The 17,163-nt window shown below is 41.8% G+C and overlaps 1 protein-coding gene across 3 annotated transcripts in view; it reads right to left on the reverse strand.

The window, feature by feature from the left end:
• Positions 1-13,995, reverse strand: part of SMURF2 (SMAD specific E3 ubiquitin protein ligase 2) — a 118,047-nt gene extending 104,052 nt beyond the window's left edge. Inside the window, exon 1 of one of the 3 annotated variants that reach the window (XM_054458021.2) lies at positions 13,772-13,995. In XM_054458021.2, coding sequence (XP_054313996.1) covers positions 13,772-13,823 — 52 coding nt within the window. In that variant the 5' untranslated portion in view covers positions 13,824-13,995. The remainder of the gene's footprint in view (positions 1-13,771) is intronic. The other 2 variants (XM_054458019.2, XM_054458018.2) reach the window with 2 other exon arrangements.
• Between the last annotated feature and the right edge of the window lie 3,168 nt (positions 13,996-17,163).

Raw genomic sequence — 17,163 nt, forward strand, 5'->3', positions numbered from 1 at the left:
TGGGAGGTCAAGACTGGAGGACTGTTTGAAGTCAGGAGTTTGAGACCAGCCTGGGCAACATAATGAGACTCCATTTCTACAAAAAATTTAAAAATCACACCAGCATGGTGCCACATACCTATAGTCTCAGCTACTCAGGAGGCAGAGGCAGGAGGATTACTTGAGCCCAGGTGGTCAAGGCTATAGTGAGCCATAAGCCTGAGCGACAGAGTGAGACCCTGTTTCAAACAAAAACAAAAAACAAAACACACACACACACAATTTATTGAAGTACTACGTATGCAGTACTATGTTAGAGATGGTATTTTGAATGTATCAAATGCCGTTTTACTTTTCTTTAACTTAAAGTTTTTTTTTCCATCCTTCTTTCTCTACAAAATTCCCCAAGTTCAACTGTAAAAAATCTCTATCAACCTTATTTATGGTATTAGATTCATATAATTCTGAATAATCTTACCAACCAATCAGTGTTTTCTTCTTCACTGGAGGAAGAAAGTTATATGTAAAGCCTGACACAAAAATCACAAAAATAAAAACAGAACTAATTACTAATGTTTGCAACTCTACTATCTACTCCTACAACATGTCGCATTTAAAGAGTTTACATAAGAAAGCTCACACTAAAGTATGATTTTTCATTACACATTGGAGTCAAATTTTCAGTTTCTAACTCTTCAACACCATTTATTCCAAGTACACTCATTTAGACTTTGGGTTTCAGTTTTACAGGTTTTTACATACCCTGACATCTATCAGTGCGCAGAAATACCCCCATCTACTGGCAAGAGGTGATGCTACAGGCTACTTTTGAAAGCGCCAGCATGCTACAGGGGAATTTATCAAGTCATAGAGTTCATCCAAACAGCTCCCCCATCTACAATCCAACTCCAAAATCCTGAGCCATCGTCTACTTCTTACCAAACATTGGGGGATGGAAGGAACAGAGAAGTACAGTTAATCGGTTAAATGGCTGCCATATTAAGATAAAAATGGTTTATGAAAAAATATTTTTAAATATTTAAAATATTGAGGCCGGGTGCAGTGGGTCATGCCTGTAATCCCAGCATTTTGGGAGGCTGCAACGTGCGTATCACTTAAGATCAGGAGTTTGAGAAACAACCTGGCCAACATGGTGAAAGCCTGTCTCTACTAAAAATAAAAAAATTAGCCAGGCATGGTGGTGGTGCGTGCCTGTAGTCCCAGCTACTGGGAAGGCTGAGGCGGGAGAACTGCTTAAACCAGGGAGGCAGAAGTTGCAGTGAGCTGAGATTGCACCACTGCACTCCAGCCTGAGTGACAGAGCGAGACACCATCTAAAAAATAAAATATTGAAAATATTTGATTAAAATATTGAAATATAAATACCTAATTATATTTCATTATATGAATACTTCATGATATGCTGATACAAGACATTTATGCCTTTTTTCTTCTTGCCTAGCTAGGATTTCAATCCAAAATGCTTACTTTAAAAGACATGTATCATTTAAATATATATTAATCATTATTAATGTTGTACCTGCTCTTATAAAATATAATTGGTTTTCACCAATTTCTTTAAAACAAAACCTGTGGTCAAAAATGACAAAGTATGTTTACAAAAAACTTTACACCTTGAACAGTATCTTTCATGTACATTATTCCATCATATTGCTAATTATAAATAAGACTTGTCTTTTTTTTTTTTTGAGACCATGTCTCACTATGTTGCCCAGGCTGGTCTCGAACTCCTGAGCTCAAGCAATCCTCCAGTCTCAGCCTCCTAGACAGCAGGGATTACAGGCACACACCATCACATGGGTTTTTTTGGTTTTTTGGGTTTTTTTTTTTTTGGTATTTTCACACCTGGTTTTAACGCTGTCATTTTAAGCACGCATTTATAACTAAAGGCACAAGCACAGAGAAAATAAGTGATTTGCTTAGATGCACAAAGCTTATATGTGGCTTAACTAGGATATGAACTCACATTTTCTGCCTCCAATTCTATACTCTCCACAACATTCTGACTACCTCTCATAAAATGACCTCTCATAAAATGACCAGGCACGGTGGCTCATGCCTGTAATCCCAGCACTTTGGGAGGCCGAGGTAGGCGGATCACTTGAGGTCAGGAGTTCATGACCAGCCTGACCAACATGGTGAAACCTCATCTCTACTAAAAATACAAAACTAGCTGGGTGTAGTGGCAGGCACCTGTAATCCCAGCTACTGGGGAGGCTGAGGCAGGAGAACTGCTTGAACCTGGGAGGCTGAGGTTGCAGTGAGCGGAGATCATGCCACTGCACTCCAGGCTGGGCAATAGAGTGAGACTGTGTCTCAAAAAAACAAAATTACCAAGTATATCTTACATACAAAATGAGATCTACATTATGGATTTCTGCTTTGTGACAGTGCCTAGGAATGCACGGTGGTTAAAAAAAAAAAAATCTGCTGGCTGGGCGCAGCGGCTCATGCCTGTAATCCCAGCACTTTGGGAGGTCGAGGTGGGCTGATCACCTGAGGTCAGGAATTCAAGAACAGCCTGGCCAACACAGCGAAACCCCGTCTCTACTAAAAATACATGGTGGTGGGTGTCTGTAATCTCAGCTACTTGGGAGGGTGAAGCAGGAGAATCACTTGAACCCAGGAGGCGGAGGTTGCAGTGAGCTGAGATCGCGCCATTGCACTCCAGCCTGGGCGACATAGCAAGGCTGTCTCAGAAATATATATATTTTTGTGTGTATATATATATATATATATATGCTTACATTTTAATAAAAGTAAGTTTCTTCCTTTCTTTTGCCTTGTAGAAAAAATATACACATAAAGCTGGGCGCGGTGGCTCACGCCTGTAATCCCGCACTTTGGGAGGCTGAGGTGGGTGGATCATTTGAGGTCAGGAGTTCAAGACCAGCCTGGCAACATGGTGAAACCCTGTCTCTACTAAAAATATAAAAATTACACGGGCATGGTGGCGCGCACCTGTAGTCCCCACTACTCCAGAGGCCGAGGCGGAAGAATTGCTTGAACCCAGGAGGTGGAGGGTGCAGTAAGCCGAGATCGTGCCACTGCACTCCAGCCTGGGCGACAGAGCGAGGCTCTACCTCAGAAAAAAAAAAAGAAAAGAAAAAATATACACATAAAATAATGCAAGCAAAAACAGGCCAGGCGCAGCAATGGCTCAGGCCTGTAATCCCAGCACTTTGGAAGGCCAAGGCAGGGGATCACTTGAGGCCAGGAGTTCAAGACCAGCCTGGGCAATACAGTGAGGCCTCATGTCTACAAAAAATAAAAAAAATTAAAAAATTAGCTAGGCACGGTGATGCATGTTTGTAGACCCAGCTATTCAGAAGGCTGAGGTGGGAGGATCACTTGAGCCCAGTTCAAGATTGCAGTGAGCTCTGACTGTGCCACTGCACTGCAGCCTGGGTGACAGAGACCCTGTCAAAAAAATAATAATACAAGCGAAAACGATAAATACTCATAATCCAACCCACACTTACCACACCAATCACCTCCTTTCTTTTCTATGGTCACATTTTAGATATGTTTATTCTTTATATCTCACCTTTTTCCAAAAAGGTGACTGATAGCTGGTAAACAGGCAAACAGATTAAGTCATGGTTGTTGCAATCCTCTTTCATCACATCAGTAAGAGATGAAAAAGACTAATAATTTTAAAATGTAAGGTTCATAATAGAAATTCTGAAAGGAAAACTACAGGGCCCAATCTAGGCTTTTTCTGATTTCTTATATCTCCATTCATGGTACCACATAATAAAAATAATATCTGTCACAGATCAAAAATGATATTTATTGGCTGAACAAATTAAACAGTCACTCCAAAGCACTACAAGATCCTAAATCAAAGACTCAATTTGTTTGAAAGCTGCTTTATTTTAAAGCTATAGTAATCAAGACAGCATAGTGTTAAAAAGAATAAACTTAAAGGGTAGAATCACAAAGAAAACACAAGAGAGTCCAGAAATAGAATTCTATGTATACTGTCAACTGATTTGTTTGTTTGTTTGTTTTGAGACAGAGTCTCGCTCTGTTGCCCAGGCTGGAGTGCAGTGGCCCAATCTCGGCTCACCGCAACCTCCACCTCCTGGGTTCAAGTGATTCTCTTGCTTCAGCCTCCCGAGTAGCTGGGATTACAGGCGCCTGCCACACACCTGGCTAATTTTTTATTTTTAGTAGAGACAGGGTTTCGCCATGTTGGCCACGCAGGTCTAAAACTCCTGACCTCATGTGAGCCTCCTGCCTCAGCCTCCCAAAGAACAGGCATGAGCGACCGCACCTGGCCTGTCAACTGATTTTCTACCAAGGTGCCAAGACAATTCAATGGAGGAAACAAAAGTATTTTCAACAAACAGGGCTACAAAAATAGAATATCCATATGAAAAAAAAAATCATGACACTTACTTCTCACAGCATATTAAAAAACTAACTTGAAAATAAGTTTAAATGTATGAGCTAAAATTATAAATAATGCAGAAGAAAACACAGAGAAAATCTTTAGAACTCTGGGTTAGAAAAAGACTTAGGACTCAAAAAACATGAACCACAAAAGAAAAACACTGATAAACAGGTTTCATCAGCATTCAAAACTTCTCTTTGGGATGCCTTTTGGGGGGCGGCGGGGGAGCTACAGTCCGGGAGAAAATATTTGCAAAGTATATATCTCATAAAAAGCTCATATCCAGAATACATAAAGAATTCTCAAAACTCAATAAGAAAACAATCCAATTTTAAAACATGAACAAAAGATTTGGATATTCACCAAAGATTACATGGACAATAAATAAGTCCATTAAAATGTGCTTAAAACTGTAGGTTATTAAGGAAGTAAAAATTAAAGTATAATGAAATATCTGTACCTACCAATTAGAATGGCTAAAATCAAAGACAGACAGTATCAAGTGCTGACTAGGATGAGGAACTACTGAAACTCATACAATGCTGGTAGAAATGCAAAATGGTACAACTTTGAAAAAAAAAATTTTTTTTTTTTTTTTTTTTTTTTGAGACAGAGTCACCCACACTAGAATGCAGTGGTGTGAGCACAGCTCACTGCAGCCTTAACTTCCCAGGCCCAATCAATCCTCCATCAGCTTCTCGGGTAGCTGATACTACAGGCACAGGCCACACCCGACCAATTTCTGTATTTTTTGTAGAGACGGAGTTTTGCCATGTTGCCCTGGCTGGTCTCAAAATCCTGGGCTCAAGCAATCCGCCCAGCGGATTTTTAAAAAGTTAAAATGCATACTTTCTGTATGATGCAACAATCCCACTCATTTACCCAAGGGCAAGAAAAACATGTTCACAAAGAGCCATGTACTCAAATGTTTATTCGTAATGGCCAAAAACTGGAAACAACAAATGTCTGCAGATATTTATAAACGGATAAACAAATTGGTGTACAATGCAATATTCCTCAGGAATGAAAAGGAACAAAGTACTGATACCCAGCATGAATGGATCTTAAAAGCATTATGCTAAAAGAAGCCTCACCCAAAAGACTGCAGACAGTATGATTCCATTTACACAAAATCCTAGAAAAGGCAAAATTATAGTGACCGAAAACAGATCAGTGGTTGACAAGTTCTGGGTATTGAAGAAGACAACTGGCTACAAAGAGGTAAGAAAAAATGTTTTGGGAAGAAACTTTTTGGGAAGAAATGGGAAGAGCATTGCATGATTGCAATCATCCATGTGGTAATTCCTCCCTAAAAATGAATCATCAAGGTTTATTTAAAAATTTAAACTTTATGTCTGCTATCAATTTTTGTATAAAACCAAACCAAACTGCCAAACTTATCTGTTGACACTTTTTAATATAATATCAAATGTGGTTTTAAAAAAGGTAGTCAATGCCATCAGAAGCTATTCTAAAACAGAGTCGGTCTGAAACTATTCTTGTTCAGAAGACTGCTTGTATTTAAAAAATTTTTAATGAAATAAAATTTCTCACTTTGTTCAACTACTTATATGTTGGATAGAAATCCAAGAGAAAAGAAAAATTTTAAGTGTTAACATTCAACTGTAATAAGTACCAAACACTGACACCTAGAAAACTAGCCATCAGCTGGGTGCGGTGGCTCATGCCTGTAATCCCAGCACTATGGGAGGCCGAGGCAAGCAGATCACCTGAGGTCAGGAGTTTGAGACCAGCCTGACCAACATGGAGAAACCCCATCTCTACTAAAAATACAGAATTAGCCGGGTGTGGTGGCACATGCCTGTAATCCCAGCTACTCAGGAGACTGAGGCAGGAGAATCATTTGAACCCAGGAGGCAGAGGTTGCAGTGAGCCGAGATGGTGCCATTGCACTCCAGCCTGGGCAACAAGAGCAAAACTCAGTATCAAAAAATAATAATAATAAATAAATAAATATAGAGATGAGGTCTCACTATGTTGCCCAGGCTGGTCTCGAACTCCCGGGCTCAAGTGATCCTCCCATCTTGGCCTCCCAAAGTGCTGGGATAACAGGCGTGAGTCACCACGCCCAGCCAAAATTGTTCTAATCAAGCAAAAATACATATAACTGCATTCCCAAATACAAGCAATAACTAGGATTAGAAAACACAATGTAAATCACACAAATATAAATTATCTGAAATTAAATTCAAACACAGGAAGAAAATTATAAAGCTATCCTGAACAATATAGGCCAAAGCTTAAATAAATGTAAAAACATAGCATGTTCCTGGGTGAGAAAACTAAATAAACTTAGATACTTCTTTTCCCAAAGTAAAGCAATTCTAATGATAATCCCAATGAAATATCTTTTTTTTTTTTTTTTTTTTGGAGACACAGTTTCACTCTGTCTCCCAGGCTGGAGTGCAGTGGTATGATCTCGCCTGCAACCTCCACCTCCCAGGTTCAAGCGATTCTCGTGACTCAGCCTCCCCAGTAGCTAGGATTACAAGTATGTGCCACCACGCCCAACTAATCTTTGTATTATTAGTAGAGACAGGGTTTCACCATGTTGGCCAGGCTGGTCTCAAACTCCTGACCTTAGATGACCCACCCTCCTCAGCCTCCCCAAAGTCCAAGGATTACAAGCGTGAGCCACCATGCCCGGCCCCAATGAAATTTCTTATTAAACTTAACAAGTTTAATACTTATATGGAAGAAAAAAATAAGACTACCAAAACAAACAAACGAAAAGAAATTGGGAGGCCAAGGTGGGCAGATCACTTGAGGTCAGGAGTTTGAGACCAATCTGACCAACATGGTGTAACCCCATCTCCACCCAAAAAAAAACCAAAAAAAAATTAGCTGGGAGTGGTGGCATGCACCTGTAATCCCAGCTACTAGGGAGGTTGAGGCAGGAGAACCACTTGAACCCAGGGGTCAGAGGCTCCAGTGAGCCAAGATCACGCCACTGTACTCTAGCCTGAGTGACAGAGTGAGACTCCGTCTCTTAAAAAAAACTGGCCTAGTGAGAATACTAAACTAAATTATAAAGCTACAATAATAAAAACAGTATGGCACTGAACAAGAGCTATATCTGACTCTATAACTAATATAACTGAAAAGATACTACATCACTGTGGAAAGGAAGAATTGGTTAATAAATAATGACAAGATGGCTAAATAGCAATTGCAGGGGAAATAGTTTATTAAACCAGTTTAAAAAAACATTAAATATAATGTACTTATTTATCAAACTTCTTGAAAAATAAGTTCTTCCAAGTATAGAATAGGAAAAACAAAAGTTGGACAGATTTTGACTCCTAAGATAACACATTTCTACATGTCCAAACAATGACCAATATTAAAAGACAAATAATTCACCATGGAAATGTTTGTAGCAAATATGACAACAGATTAATATATTTGTAAGTCTCAGGTAGATCAATAAGAAAAACACTAAGGCTCTAACATAACTAGGACAAGGCCAAACAAGTCAATGAAAATAAATATCATTAGTAAACAGACAGGTAAATATTCTGCTTCACGAATGTTTAAATGGCGCATGCCACGAAATTAGCAAAAAATGTAAAACGCAATTAGCTTATACTTATAACAGAATAGTAAAAAGGGACATCTTTATTTACTGCTGCTCTAAATAGGCCCAACTCTTTTAAGAAGTAGCCTAAAGGAAAATTACTATGAAACCTTAAAAATATCCACACACTTGAACTCAGTAACACTATTTGTATGGAAGCATCCTAAAAAAAAAATCCTTAAAAAAAAAATCAAAGTTACCTACACCAAGATGTTTACAGCAATTATTTGTAATAAAAAATTTGGAAATAAACATTCAAACAAGAAAAAAATCTGAACGATGGTTGCTGTTGAATCTGCTTAACCAGTTATCCTAAAACCAGTCTTCATGGTTCCCATTCCAGTCCATCCTCCATATTGCTCCCAGATTGTGTCTAAACAGCAAATATATCAAAGCTTAAAATCCTGCAATGGTTCCCACCACCTTAAAAAAAATGAACATCTTGGCAAACTACAACAAGGTCCAAACTAGGTTGGTCCCTGTCTAGAGCCTCACCTCTTGCCACTCATACTCAATGCATTAGCCATAAAGAACACATGCAGAACTATTCGCAACTATTTATAGCTCTCCAGCATTCATTAAATAAAATGCCAAAAAGGTCTTAATCCATACTCACACAAGGATCCTGGCTTCATGGCACTTAAAGCATAGGAACAATAAACGCCTACCAGTGGGTTAGGTCTGGTACTAGAAGAGCTTCTTAGAGTCACAGAGGACAGTTCAACTCAGGTCAGGCAAAGTTCTAGGGATAACAGTAATCTTTGAGTTGAGCCTTAAAAGATGGGCAAGTATTGCTAGGGGCAAGGGCAATTCGAAGTGAACAGAATATGTCAATTTTATTTTTCCACACAAATTCTAATAAACTTGTAATAAGCTTTCTAGACAACTTTGGTTGTGACATGTACTTCTCCAACTTTCAGTTTCTCCTACCACTTAGAGCTACTATGAAAATTAAAAGTGATAATAGATATGAACTTAACATAGCATCTGGCACATAAACTTTCAATACATGTCAATCATACAGAAACACGTAACAATGCTGATTACAACGGCGTATTTCAAGGCTTCAGCATTCTTAGACAAAGAAAGCATCAGTAAACAAAAATGAAGACAAAGAGAAAAACTAGTAAGAACAAAGTTAAACAAACGACCTATCACCATTTAGCCAGAGTGAAATACTTCTCTCTACAGGCCCTAATGAGATCCTCACATTACATATTACAAAAAAACAATAACTTATATTCATAATTATATTGAATCATGAATAAAACATTAAGTTCTACTAAGTATGGTCTATTTGAAAAGAGGAGGACATATTACGTATTTAAGACTCTCACCAAAAAAGGCTCAAATAGGCCAGGCATGGTGGCTCACACCTGTAATCCCAGCACTTTGGAAGCCTGAGACAGGAGGATCTCCTGAGCACAGAAGTTCAAGGCCAGCCTGGGCAACCTGGAGAATCCCCATCTGTACTGGGAAAAAAAAAAAAAAGGTAACAAAATTAGCCAGTCACGGTGGCGTGGACCTGTAGTCCCAGCCAGTTGGGAAGCCAAGGTGGGAAAATCACCTGAGCCGGGAGGTCAAGGCTGCAGTGAGCCGGGATTGCTCACTGCACGCTGTTGCCACTGCACTCCAGTGTGGGCAACAGAATGAGATTCTGCCTCAAAAAAAGAAGGCTAAAATAAAAATCTTGTATGCCTAAGCATGACCCTTCATTTATCTTTAAAACTGAGTTATGTTAAATGAGATGTTAGTCTGTTGTGACAGTAACAGCTCAACCAACAAGAAAAAAGTAAAAGTGATGACTAAAATACACAGACTTTATTACGAATACCAAACTACAAAAAGGACCTTGGCATGTTCTACTGCCTGCCTGAAGAGGGTCGGACTAGAAGACAGAATTTAAGAGAAAAGGAAGGAGCTCAGCTACATTGGCTTCCTCCTCAGAAACCAAGAAAATAAAACGAATTGGGGGCATTCAGATCACTAACACTTCTAGTATATAAAGTCATTATGGGCCGGGTGCCGTGGCTCACGCCTGTAATCCCAGCACTTTGGAAGGCCAAGTCGGGCGGATCCGGATCACCTGAGGTCCGGAGTTTGAGACCAGCCTGGCCAACGTGGCAAAACCCGTCTCTACTAAAAATACAAAAAAACCAGCCAGGCGTGGTGGTGGGCACCTGTAATCCCAGCTACTTGGGAGGCTGAGGCAGGAGAATCACTTGAACCCGGGAGGTGGAGGTTGCAGTGGGCCAAGATCGAGCCATTCAACTCCAGTCAAGAGTGAAACTCCAACTCAAAAAATTAATAAATGAAGTAATTATGGTGTACAGGAATACTTAAAAACCTGTGAAATAGAATTAAGCTATAATTTTTAAAGCCTTGAATCAATAAAATATGTAGTGAAACAAGATTAAGACGCTAGTATATCTAAAGGGAAATTTTTTAAGTTAAATTTCCTTACATTATAGACAACGTTAACCTCCTTATTGCCAAGGGCTTTGAAATTAATAACATGAGAAGCAGCATACTAGAACATTATATGTATAAAAAGGTCTGAAACAAATGTTCTGGAGGAGTAATCTTATTCTACTTCTCCATACCTAAGAATTTAAAATATTAGAAATTACACTAAACTGCTTTTTCCAGCCTTTGGTTTTCAGAAACAATAATGGTATAAAAAATTATCCCAAAGTTTTTACTGTAAAGAATATTTTTCTATCCAAACCATTGGAAGAAAAGCCTGTATCAGATATAAGTATAATGATATAGACATTATACATTTTGTAATCAATGTTATAGAAATAGTAGTTGAAGTTGATAGTGTTACCATACAACCCATTTCAATGATCATATGTTAATGTGTCTTAAAGAACAGAAGTAGTAGCTTGATGGATGAAATCAGATTCTAACCCCCAACTGCCTGAGGAATCTAAAATTTGGGACCAAATTATTAAATTAGCCCCACCTTCTTAGCATTGACAAATACCAAACAGTTCACTGATTGTGGTTTTAAGAATAATATGTGGAAAGGTCTAATATCAATTGTGGGCAGAGATCTCATGGTTTAAATATTTCCTCTTCTTCAGAAAGAGTGTGTATGAGTGTGTGAGTGTGTGTGTGTGAGAGTGTGTGCATCACCATGTAAGAAATGTTTATACCTTTCAGCAAAGGGGCAATTCCACAATAAGGTTATTATCAAGTAACTAAAGTTTATACAGCATCTTGAAATCAAAGGTACTCTATAAATTTAAAATACTAATATGGTATTAACTTAAAGCAAAGAACAAAAATTTTAAAACACCTTATAGCCTAAGTGTATTGTAAACCAAATATAAATTCACTGTGGGATCTGTCTTTTTTTAAGTGATTTTTTTTCCTCTATTAGGGAACCCAGATCTAAATGAACTGTTAAACACTTAGTCTAAAGGTATGCCAAACATTTCTTAAGGTCTTAACAAAGAATCAACTTTTTTTTTTTAAACAAAATGAGGCCTAGGTTAAATATTTTATTTGGCTTCTCAAGATGGACTGAGAAGTTGGGCACCAGCTCCAGACCAATTCCTGGACGCACATCAAACACAGCCCTGTCATTTATCCAGTCAGTCAAAACAATCTTTTCCATCTAACCCTTTAATGTTTATGTCCTAAAAAGCTGCTAATTGAATCCAGCTCTTGAGATCTATTTGCTAAAATCTATACCATCTAATTTATAAATGATGAACAAAAATGGAAAAAAAAATATGTTAACTTTCCTGGCAAAACAGAAGAGACTCCACTGTAACCAAAGAAGGAAGGACAATGTTTTTAATATTTGTCAAATTTTAAGAGAAAACTATTCAGAGACAAATAGTTGTAAGAAACTCAGAGTACCTCAAACTGTTTTTACTATTAAGAGGACACAGGGTATTTAAAATTCCTCAGAAAAACCTGAAACAAAATCACTATAAAGGTAGTTCGATATTCCCCCTTCCCCTAAAATATAAGCATAATCTTTCCTCTTAATAAATTTTAATTATAAATTTTTATAATGTATCATAGGCAGTACGGAAACCACAGATAAACACTTTAAGATCTATTGAGTCATACTAAAAACCTCAACTAACCTTATCTGCAGAAAATCAAAAACCCTTTTTTTCCCCTCATTTTCTCTACATAGCCCAGAGGAAAGTAAATGGAAACAGCCTATTTCTGATGCTTTCTGCACACCTGGGATCACATGTTCTTTCCACAATCACTGACTCCAGATAGCAACAGCAACAGACAAACTCTAAAGCAACACAGATCCCCTATAAAGGTTTCCATTGACTCCTCCCAATATAAGGACACTGAATGGGGGGGAGGGGGTGGAATACAAGTATCCTCCAATCCAGGTTTTCCATTAAGAACCACTCAGTTAATGATTCCCTGCAATTTTCCCTAGGGAAAGGAAAACTGTCATGAAGGTAATATATTATTTAAATTGCAGCCAACATACATTCAAGCTAAAGTCTCAAATACCAAATTCACTGCAAGTTTTCATCTAGCAAGTTCAGCCAGTGGACTGGGATGTGACACACAGGCATTCAACTACAAAATCAGTCCAAATAAATCTCAAAGTCTAGTGTGGGCAAACATAATTACAGTTTATCTGTACACGTGCACGCACACACAAATCCTCTACGGAAAATTATCTTTCTCACCACTCACCCGAATATAAACGTGGACAATTTATCAGGGGTAAATGGTGAAGGTAGGACAACGCCGTGATTCCAATTCCTTTTCAAACCAAATACAAGTTCTCCTAAAACGGGGGTGGCATGTCCATGTAAGAATACCAAAAATGGCATTGTAAGCAAAACGTACCTGTAATGTTAAAGATTTCATGCACCTGGAAACATAAACACTTTGTAAGTGTAGTCTTCTATCTGGCAACCCCTCCGGACATTCTTTTCCATTTAGAAAAAGGAAGGGGGAGGGTGGGGAGAGTAACAGAAAGTTTGTTCGAAAGTTTGTATGAGCACATACTTAGAAATGTACCCCCCCACACAAAAAAGTGTGTTTTTAAAGCAGGTCTGGAGTTAGAAGTTAGACACAAGTTCTGCGGCCTAAAAGGAACAACCCCAAACATGCCACCCTACAATCAGACACTTCCAAGACACAGTGTACAATAAGCCCGAGCCGTCGGATCAGACAGGCACACCGGAAAAGTCAACCTGTCTCCTCTCCTCAGAGAGACATGAGTTTAAGGTGTGTGGCCCCGGCAGCGGTGGCCGGCGGCGGGGAGTAAAGGTTTTTCATGCGGGCATAACTGGGTGTGTAAGGTAACAACCGGGGAACACACACGCACACCCTCCCGTTAAGCGCTCCATCTTTAAGGAGTGTTTACTGCGCGCAGTCAGCAACCGGATTCAATAATCCTCGCCACGGGAGCTCTTCATCCCCTTCACGATCTCACCTGGGCGGTAGCCCAGGGGCTGCTCCCCGAGCCCCGGGAGGCAGCGTCTGGCTCCTTGACCAAGACTTTCCGACCTGAAATCCGCCTGCGATGCGAACCGGTGTATCCTCCCCTCCACAAAAGACCACCCCCCGCCCCGAGTCATCCTCGGCTTTTTAAAGAATATCCAAACCGGAGCAAGTCGTTTTCCAATTACTCTCCCTGAACTAGGCCTTCCCACTCCTCCGACCCCCAACTCACCATTGATCGCGACCCTGGCCCTTCCCAAGGCCACAGGCACCCCCCGCCAGCTCGCCCACCCCGCGGCTGCCCGGCCGGGCCCGCCGCCCCCCCTCACCTGTCAGGCGCAGCTTGACGGGCCCATTCCTCCGGCCTCCGGGGTTAGACATGTCCCCGGCGGCGGGGGCGGCGGGCGGGACGGGGACGGGGGCGACAGCGAGGCGCGGCGGAGTCACCACAGCGGCCGGGGCTGGGGCCCGAGCAGCCGGCGCCGCGGCCGCCACGGCCGGAGGGTCCCGGATGTGCCGAGAGTCGTCGCCATGAGCCGCGGAGGGAGCGGGACGCCGAGCTCCCCCCTCCTCCCACTTCTCCTTCCTCGGCCCGGCCGCACAACAAAGCGGCAGCCGCGGCCGCCCGCGCCGCCTCCGCCCGCCCCCCCGCCGCCTCCTCGCGGCCGCCGAGGCCTTTCCCTCCTCTCGTCTCGGCGAGGCCCAGTAGCCGACGGGGCTGGTCGGCTGACGCGGGCGGTGCTCGGCGGCGCCGGAGCAGGACTCTGGGCTCGGCCGCTTCCTCCTCCACCCGCCCTCTTGTCTGAGGGACCCGGGACCTGGGGCAGCCGCCACCGCCACTCGTCGGCTCCAGGGGGCGGGGAGGAGACGGGAGGCGGGGCCGGGGAGGGCGGGGCGAGCGGGGCGGGGCGGGGCGGGGCGGGGCCGGCGGGGGCGAGCAGAGTGCCCCGGCGGGCACCGGCAGTCAGGGAGGGTGTGGGCTGCCGCCGAGTGTCTCACGGGGAACGTTGGGAGGGAGCAGGCAGGGAGCAAAGTGGCAGCGGGCGCGGCAGCTCTGTGGCACCTGGAGGGGTTTAGTGTCCGGTCCACTTAAGGGAGAGCTTTTGTCGAAGCAGGGCCGACTGCATTTTATTAGACGCCCACTGCGTGCAGGGCGCTCCGAGAGGCTGGGGCGAGGAAGGTTAGAACCGAGTCCGCTGCCTGCCGGGAACTTGGCGTCTTTCGGGCGAGGGAAGAGACAGCATTCCCACGCCGGTGGTTCCAGCGAAGCCCCAGGAGTGCTCTGCTCCTGGTCTTGTAGTTGACACCTCCATCCGGGACTCACCTGGTGGAGGAGATCGGGTTACCTGCCGACTACCGCTCTTTTCAGGTGCAGCCAAGGATAGGGAGTTGATACGTCTTAAAGGATTAACAAGATAAACCTTGGAGAGTAATGTATGAAGAGTTGTTCATACGCTACTGTATGTATTTCGTTATCTCAGGAGGAGAAAGAAAGAAAAGTTTTTTAAAAATGTGTACCTTATCCTTTGACATTGTAACTGTACTGCTAGAAATTTATTTTTTCTTTTTTTGTTTTTAGACAGGGTCTCCCTCTGTCGCCCAGGCTGGAGTGCAGTGGTGTGAACACGGCTCACTGCAGTCTCAACTTCCTGGGCTCAGGTGATCCTCCCACCTGAGCCTCTGGAGTAGCTGGGACCACAGTGTGCACCACTACGCCCCACTAATTTTTGTATTTTTAGTAGAGACATGTTTAGTAGAGACATTTAGGTTTCTCCATGTTGCCCAGGCTGGTCACGAACTCCTGACCTCAAGCGATCCGCCCGCGTCGGCCTCCCAAAGTGCTGGGATTACAGACCTGCGCCACCGCACCGGCCCTATTCTTGACTAATAGTCGTACAGAAGATGTTCTTCGCTATATTCCATTAATAACAAAGGGGAATGAGGGAACAGCATAATGGTCTAGGAACTGCATGGTTTTTTATGCAGCCATGTAACTATTTTTATGAAGATCATATAATATGGAAGAATGTATATGTAATGCAAAGTTTAAAAACAATAGAAGTTGTATGCATATACATGCGAAAGTATCTAGCACAATGTAAACTACTAAGAACAACAGCGTGGGGGATTTTTTATGTGATTCGTTAGTTTTGCTTTAGGCTATTATAACACTAATGCAATTTTAAATGTTTTGGATTAATATATTTTAATCCTTATTCCATGCCAGTCATTTCTTTTAATACATCAGTGAACTCACTTCTCCAGATAGTTACCTCCGAGAGCATTTCATCAGTTTGGATACAGCCCTACAATTAAAAGTAATCCAAAAAAGTATATGAAGTTCTAGACATCACACTAAAAATACCACAGATTGGCCGGGCACAGTGGCTCATGCCTGTAATCCCAACACTTTGGGAGGCCGAGGTGGGCGGATCATTTGAGGTCAGGAGTTTGAAACCAGCCTGGCCAACATGGTGAAACCCCATCTGTGCTAAAAAAAATACAAAAAAATTAGCCGGGCGTGGTGGCGCATGCCTGTGGTCCCAGCAATCAGGGAGGCTGAGGCACGAGAATCGCTTGAACACAGGAGGTTGCAGTGAGCCGAGATCACGCCACTGCACTTCAGCCTGGGTGACAGAGCGAGACTCCATATCAAAAATAAATACATAAATAAATAAAAATTAAAATACCAGAGATAGCGCCAGTAATTCATTCAATAAATATTAAGTGGCCATTTTGTGCAAAGCAATGAACAAAGTCCTTTAGAAATGCTTCCTTGTACTACAAACATATAGAAATCAATGTGAACAATAGCTGCTACCACAATTTAAGAGGGCAGACAGTGGCAAAAAACTTAGCAAACTAATGTACACATTCACATTTGCCTTATTTTTACGGCACACGCTTTGTTCCCAACCACCCAACTAACATAATTTGTAGCCTTGTATTAGGTAATAGAAGTTAGGATTTCAGAACGTCATGGGAGACCTGGGGGAGACTGCTGGTTTTGAAGTTGAAAGCAGTAAATTCAAAATGTAAGTGACAGCATAGAAAAATGTATATAGGGTTAACGTGCAGAGGTTTGTATTTAGGCTTTCCTGTAAGGTTAAATCCTGTTGTTTAAAACAAATATTCAGACAAGAATAACACTTTAAAACCATTCAAGGGCTGGGCATGGTGACTCATGCCTGTAATCCTAGCACTTTGGGAAGCCAAGGCAGAGGAGTCGCTTGAGCCCAGGAGTATGAAACCAGCCTGAGCAACATGGCAAAATCCCTTATCTACAAAACATTAGCCAGGAGTGGTGGCGTGCACCTATAGGCCCAGCTACTCAGGAGGCTGAGATAGGAGGATCACCTGAGCCCATGGAGGTCAAGGCTGCAGTGAGCCGTGATCACACCACTGCATTCCAGCACCACTGCATTCCATCCTGGGCAGCAGACTGAGACTATCACACAAATAAAAAGAAAATCGATATACTGGTAATGATTTTTTTAAGCAGGTACATGGATGTTCGTTTTATTGTTTTCCTTGCCATGTTAAATATTGACATTGACTGTAAACATTTATTTTTTTAAAAGTAACTAAACGTTTAAAATGAAGTAAAATAAATGAAAAAATAGAACAGGGGCAAAGCGTGGTGGCTAACACCTGTAATCCCCACACTTTGGGAGACCAAGGTGGGAGGATCACTGGAGCCCAGGAGGTCGAGGCTGCAGTG

This window comes from Pongo pygmaeus, chromosome 19 (assembly GCF_028885625.2).
Source record: "Pongo pygmaeus isolate AG05252 chromosome 19, NHGRI_mPonPyg2-v2.0_pri, whole genome shotgun sequence".
Lineage (NCBI taxonomy): Eukaryota > Metazoa > Chordata > Mammalia > Primates > Hominidae > Pongo > Pongo pygmaeus.